Source organism: Limulus polyphemus, unplaced genomic scaffold (genome assembly GCF_000517525.1).
Source record: "Limulus polyphemus unplaced genomic scaffold, Limulus_polyphemus-2.1.2 Scaffold1997, whole genome shotgun sequence".
Taxonomy (NCBI): domain Eukaryota; kingdom Metazoa; phylum Arthropoda; class Merostomata; order Xiphosura; family Limulidae; genus Limulus; species Limulus polyphemus.
In genome coordinates, this window is record NW_013667607.1 from 32,214 (window position 1) to 39,815 (window position 7,602).

At 29.4% G+C, this 7,602-nt stretch overlaps 1 protein-coding gene across 1 annotated transcript in view; it reads left to right on the forward strand.

The window, feature by feature from the left end:
• The window catches only part of LOC106465601 (1-phosphatidylinositol 4,5-bisphosphate phosphodiesterase gamma-1-like), a 79,719-nt gene that overhangs the window by 31,443 nt on the left and 40,674 nt on the right, over nt 1–7,602 (forward strand). The window contains exons 12-16 of the mRNA XM_022393529.1: nt 494–576; nt 918–975; nt 1,217–1,287; nt 3,226–3,342; nt 4,868–5,037. Of these exons, the coding sequence (XP_022249237.1) occupies nt 494–576; nt 918–975; nt 1,217–1,287; nt 3,226–3,342; nt 4,868–5,037 (499 nt within the window). The remainder of the gene's footprint in view (nt 1–493; nt 577–917; nt 976–1,216; nt 1,288–3,225; nt 3,343–4,867; nt 5,038–7,602) is intronic.

Here is a 7,602-nt window from a genome sequence, read left to right on the forward strand (position 1 = left end):
ACACACACACACACACACACACACACACACACACACATAAATTTTTCTTTTCACAAAGTGGGTAATAAGTTATTACAGCAAAAACATGATATTTTTAGCGTTTCTATACTAACTGTTCCATATTAATTATGGTCAGAACTTAAAAATCAGTTTTAGTTATACTAAAAACCATAAATTTTTTTTGTGAATTGCTATAAACTGTTACCATTAATTAAATTTTTAAATAAAAACTGGAATGAAAGAGAGGAGATTTCATGATTATTGTGATATAAATATTGCCAGAAATATTCAAAAGACTCGGATGTTGCTGTAATTGTAGTCAGTATAGTAATGCAACTTATACATTTTGCCACTTTAACTGGATTTGTGTTTTACACTTCAAAGCAACTGTTTGTGTTGCACATGATGTTTTATAGTAATACTTTGTAGATAACATCTTTTTTTGTGACAGTTTATTCGACAATGAATATACGATAAGTTTGTATTTTTTTAGACATGTTACTGACTCAACCAATAGAAAGAGATGAATCAAAGATGCCTTCACCATTTCATTTAAAAAGAAAAATTATTATTAAGGTAAGATTTTGGTGATTAATTGTTTTATAATAATAAAATTGTCTAAACAGTGTGAAACATTTGGAGTTTCAAATTAGCATATAAAGCATTATAAAGTAAACTAAAGTAACTTCAAATTAAGAAGATGTGTGTTTTTCTCTCTCTCTTTGCCTCTGAATTTGTGTATTACACTATTTTCTGTCAATATTTTATACATGCATACATTGTGCAAGTCCATTCAGTTAAATATTTTATGTACATCTAAAGAAATAATGATAAGAAATACTTTTACAGTTGCTAGGTAAAGCATTTATAGAATATGTGCAGTGTAATTCATCAATGACATTTAATATTTGTTATAGCACAAGAAGCTGCCAGAAGGAAGTGATGAAAAAGTTGTAATGACAGGATCAGAAGATAGTGAGTCCCCCCCCCTTTTTTTTATTTACTGGAACAAGTTTTTGTGTGATACTTTAAGTTTGTTTTATTAGTTGTATTGTAAAGACTGGTAATTTTTAAAGTGAAAACTATATCAAGTTTTTTGTATATTGTAAACCAGAAGAAGTATTCCAGAATTTAACCAGTTCTCTCTTTTTGTTTTTGGAATGAGAAATATTTGTCTGGGAAATGTTCAAAAAAATTCAAATTTAATTATTTTAAGCTGGAGCAGAAGCAGACATAAGCAATGCTGTTAAAAATGGTATCTTGTATCTTCGGGACCCGCTGGATCGGGTGAGTGGTTATATGTTCAGTGTTGTTTATTTCATGCTAATGTTTATGCAAAATATTAATATTTTAATGTTTGTTATAAATTACTGTCCAAAACATAAAACCTAATAAATTAGGCAAAATATAACTAATACTCTACTAGTTCTTTCCTTCCAAGGTGTTTTGATTATCATGCCTGTTTAAAATAAATTAATGACTAATACAAAGTCACCATTTTGAATGATGAATTCTAATGCTATCAATTTGCTATTTTATTATGTGTATTGTTTATAAAATATCACATATGGATTTTGTAAAAGTAGATTCTGCAGTCTGTGCTGCAGGTTAGAAAAACATATAACATCATGACAGTGACTTTTATGATAGAATATGATTAAATTGTGGAAATGGAGTACTGTAATGACATTAAAACTGTATATACTATTTCTCTTAATAAACTTTATAATTCTTCCATTGCTCTTAATCCTTTTTTTTTCTTCCCAGAATGAATCATTTTCTTCACCACAGTTTTAACTTTGTAGCAGAATTAAGAAATTAATAATAAATTTTCAAAGATTTGTACATTAACTGAGTGAAATCAGCTCTATTCCCACAAGAGGTAATATTAATAGTAAAAGGTAACAAAATCAGTAATCGTTATTTAGGGTTATTAGTTTTCAGTCATTTGTACACTCACTCAAAAAAATCGAAGTTAGCTTCACTACTATATGTTGTAGTCATATTAACAGGTCTGTTGAAAATAAAACTTTAAAATGTTTATTAATGTTGCTATAATTTTTCAAAGATTTGGTTTATACACCCAAAGAATCAAATCCACTGTAAAATATATTATTAACATTACATATTGTATAGTATTAACCCTTCCATAATGCCTTGCTATCAGATTAAAAGAACGAGTGTGATCATTAGTCAGATTTGATTAAAAGTATTAATTTCAATGTTTTCCACTCAAAATTGTAATAATTTTTGATTTAGTGAGTGATATGTTGATTTGTTTACAATTGTGAAATGGAAAAGTATTATTACAACTGCTTTTCTTTATCATCATATTTCATTATAAAGAATTATTTGTAAAAGTTGGATGCATAATCTTATTTTATTTGGATATTTCCAACCAATCAGTAGCCTTTCTTATTAACAACCACTCAGTCCCTTTATGTCAAGTAATCTGCTTATTGGAAATTTATATATATATACATATCATCAACAACATTCAGATGTAATCTGGTGATAAAATACTAAGATCAAGCAAACAATTTCTGATATGATAATGACACAAGTTATATTCTAGAGTGTTGCCAGTATGTCTTGTTGACATTTGAACATTACCATACTGTTGCACCTATTAAAAAATCATTTAAGAAATTTATTATTTCTAGCTATCTGTATAAAATTGCAAATATCAAAAGTTCAAAAGAACGTGACAAGAAATACATTAAGTTTTATCCAAAGTTCTTCCAAACTCCTTTATATCATAAGGTCTGCAAAATTGTAGCAACTTTTTTTTTATACTTAGATTGTTAAAAGAAAATCTGTGTCAACATCAGAATGCAACAGACTTTATGTGGATGTGATAGAATACAGAACTACTGCTTTTGGTATTGACAGTGCTTCATAAGAATGTTTAAAATTTTCATTTCTGTCTAAGGTTTATTGTCTTGGTAACATCAAGGAAGTTTGTCTTTTTATCATGTTGTTCTAGTTCACTTGACAGTAGTTTGTAGGTTTGAACTGAGTGCCTGGGTAATTGTGCAAGACCTTTAACAAAAGTCATTATTAGTTCAAAAAAAATAGGCAAACTTCTCTGCTAAAGGTCCCAGACTTTTTTTTGTTAAGTGTCAGAATGTTTCTTCATTAAGTTTATGAATACAAACTTAGCTCTGTTATACAAATTACAAAAGTATAAATTGTCTGGCACTGTTCCTTTTGGCTTTGATTTAGGAATGGCGGCCACACTTCTTCATGCTTACTCAGAACAAAATGTACTACGCAGAGGAGCAACAAATTCAAGATGATGAGGAGGAAGGTGATGGAGATAGACAGTTACAACAAAGGGATGTAAGTGAAAAAAAAGAACAAACTTATATTTATTACATTTATTAAAACCCTATTGTTAGTTTAACAACAGCATTGAAGTCTGCAAAACTTGGATACCACTCTTGAAAGCATTCAAATGTGCATTAAAAAATGCACTTCACAAAAAAATACAGGATTTTTAAACATCCCAACCCTCCTCTTGTCTCCCAACTGCATACCTGCCCATGCCTTATTATTTAGTATTTTCTCACATTTGTAGGTCTAAGGCTATCAATGGATATTGGACTTTACAAGCAGGATTTAAATATCCTATTAAATTTTGTTTTTGTTAAACAATATAGTAAGAACTGGGGTCTGTAACATTTGAGATGTGGCATATTAGTTGGTTAAATCATTTGCTCATTTAGCATAATCATTGTTTTAAGTTCTGTCCAGTTTTCATCTTCATTCACAGAACATTTTCATATATATATATCAGTAACAGTGTGCACCACTTAATATTTCTATGGTTACTTATTTTAACCATGTGTGGTAAAAGCTAATTATTTAATAATATGCTTGAAATTTTATCATTTTGTTTTCCTGAATGAACTCTATTACAAGAAGTCTGTTCATGTATGCCTGCTTATAATTGCCAAAAAGTTGGACCACTTGTCACCAAAGTTGGCATGTACCTACAGAGTCTGACATTTGGATCTGACCTATATTTCTTCCTCGTGCATTATGTCTGCTTATAATTTGCAAACCACATGACCAGTTGTCACCAAATGTGGCATGTACCCAAGGGAGGGTCAGCATTTATATTTGACCCCCTTTTGTCACCCCTGAGAGCTCTTTTCCTACGTGTTGAATTGGTAAATTGACTAGTTTTAACAACAAAACAATGCTGGAAAAGGTTTCATAGAGATTTTGCACTTTACTGATTTGTTCAACTTTTTAAATATTTTACATCACTTAGCTTACATGACCTGTAAATTTAGTTTTTATTTAATTATTACTTTTATTTACTTTTTGTTTTTTAATTTGTCAAAAATAGAAGGCTAATGAAACTGGACTAAATGAAGACACTTGATTTTATTTAGTAAAAAAGGTGCTCAAATAGTTCATGGTATTATAAATATTTTAATTTCCTAATAAAATTTTTGACAGCTTGTGTACTTAAGTGAGTTGATAAAATAATGGGTTGTGATTCACTTGGATATTCATAAATGAGACTATGAGGATTGTTGAGATGAATAGACCATCCCTACTGGGTTAATTATTACATTTTTTTTGTTGTTAAAGTTCAGTCATACTGATTAAAAAAAAAAGTTTGATAACCAGATTATGTTGAGAGGCCTGTCTGATTCAATGAATTATATTAATATGAACTGATTATGTAATAATAATGTATAGTTCAAGTGGCAAGATAAATTTACAGTGTTTATTAGAGTAGTAAATTGTGTGATTATGGTTAAGCCATATTTGAACACTGCAGTTTCATTGAAAAATTGGTTATTGAAAAAATAAATGTTTTAATTATGAATGTCTAAATGTTTCTTATTAGAGTGTTCCTTGTGATGAACTGCATTTTAGTGAAAAGTGGTTCCATGGAAAACTACCTGGTGGTCGTTCGCAAGCAGAAGAACTGTTACACCGCTACCAGCATCTTGGAGATGGTACTTTTCTAGTCCGAGAGAGTGATACTTTTGTTGGGGATTACTCTCTATCCTTTTGGTAATTATGTATACCTTTTTTAAGTATTTGGATGTAATGCTGTCAATTTTTTCACTTTTATTTTCTAGGATTTTATATTATGAATGATTTTTTGTGTACGGAATATGATTTGCTACTAAATATTTAATCCTCAAAGATGCACCATGGAACATGACAGCTAAATTTGAAAAGCATGAAATTTTTACTTTCACCAGTTTTTAAGTCAAATGCCTTATTCAAATCATGAGACTGCTTTGTACTCTGAAAACCAGAAATTTAATCCTAATTTTGAAGAATGCACAAATCACATAAATAACCTGGATAAATATGGAAATTGAAAAGATATTGTATGGTGAAAAAAATTAAAAATATATTTTTGAGTTGCAGTCGTTTTGGAGTGTCAGTTTGAAAAGATTATAACAATCTGAACTTTAATTTTAGCCTTATAAACCAACTTCTGAGTCTATGCCATTGTTGGTAATAAAAGTTCCTAATAATACGAGAGACTCACAAAAAAAGTTTTACAAAGAATGTTAGTAACCTTACCCAATTTGTGTTTTAATGGAAAAAAAAATCAGTATCATGTACATACATGGATCTCACCAGTATTGAATGATGTGTAAACAATACAGTTGCCAATGAGAATCATGAAATATCTTGATTTTACGTGGAAATATATTACATTATGGATATTGGGTTGGGAAATAAGTGCAAAAGATGTGATGGAATGCCTTGTACTAAGAATGTATTCAGTATTCTGATATCGTTCCAAAATAGAGCCAAAGAAGAACGTATAGAAGTTGTCATTAATCTGAGATTCACAGTTGATATTCATAAAGATAAATTACTTTAAAGGGCTAAGGTTTCTCTAGGATAAATAAAATAGCCCAGAGTTATTTTAAAATATTATGTATACATAATGATAACAACATGAATTTAGATCTATGTCATATACCCTTCACTCCAAAAACTTTCTATATCTCCAACACAACTTTTGTGAGATCTTCTGTTGTGTTAAACAGATATAGACCCTGAACTCCTGGAAACTGTTTTAGGCTTAGGAGTGTGTTACCAGTATGAAAACAATGGATTGAAGTGTTTCTAAAATAGAATGGCTTTATATTGTTCAACAGGCAACATTCAACAGACAGTTCCATTTATGAATAATCTTCATTTTATTAAATTTATAGTAATTTGTGTTGTATAAGTTAGCTTTTTTATTTTACTTTGTTTTATTTTATGCAATTAAATGTTTAGAAAATTTTGTAACTTTTATATTTTTGTTGCAGTCAGCAGTAAATGGAAGAATTTTATATCCATTGCTAGAATAGAAACTTTATTTCTTGTCATTTTCCAATGATCTTAGTAAACTCTGTACTGGTGTCTTGGTAAAGTCACTGGATTCTATATTAAGAGTGTGTTAATCATATGGTGTGCATAACTAGACTGTGTAAACCATATGAAGTGCAAAACTAGACTGTATCAAACATATAGATGCATAACCAGATTGTGTCAACCATACGGAGCACAGAACCAAATATACATAAGTGCTTCTGTAAATAACAGTTTTCATATTGGAATAGAAAGAATCAATCCCTTCAAGCAAGTTATATGTGTGAAAGGTTCAGTACACTTGGCTAGTAAATGGTCATACAATTTGGGTGGGTGGGTGGCTGGATGGCTAGCCTAATGGGACTATTATGAAGGGGTTAATTAATGTAGAGTCCCAAGTTATTTTCCTTCAACGGATGTAAAAGTTGTCACCACTCGTTTAACTACGATTACAATGATATGTAGTTAAATGTAATGCTAACTGAAATGAAACTAATAAATGAGTTTTTTTTTTTTTTCTTGACACTAAATAAATATGGAACTGTCTAAAATGCTTAACATGGCTTAATGTGTTTAACCCTCTTGCTTCAGACAGGTCAATGTGTGCATGTAACAACTTTTTAGTTATTTCAATTAATCTATTATTGTACATGAATAAACTTGGGATCAAAATGTAATTAGTAAATCATATTTTAATATTATATAAGCTTTAAGCTCTAAATTTTATAAGGAAATATTTGTTTTTTAATTCATCTAGTGTGAAAATAGGTTTTCTTCTTTAACTTATTTACTACCCCTCCAAGAAATATCAAAGTTATTGTAAATTACTCATTATAACATAGATATTACTTAGGCAAAGCATAATTTTTATAGCCTTCAATCTTATTTGTTCACAGAGCCATAAACTAGAAAATCAGACAAATTTGCCACATCCTCCTGTCACATCCTCTCTTTCACAAATTGCCAATAGTTCTATATGATGTTTTATACTTTATTATTTATAACCAATAGAAAACCGAAGTCTTAATCAATCAAATAATATGTATTACATTATTTTCTGTGCTGAGAAGTGTCTATTTCACTTCCAGTTCAAACTTTATTTCCATGGGAAACACATCTGAAAGGTTAGCAGTGTTTTTATTGGCTCTTATCATATTGTTAGAAAGCCAGAAAAATTATGATAATTATTGGACATTGTTTGCATTTTTTGGTATTATTGTTCTTTGTTCTTAAGTGCATTATTTAATTAAATAA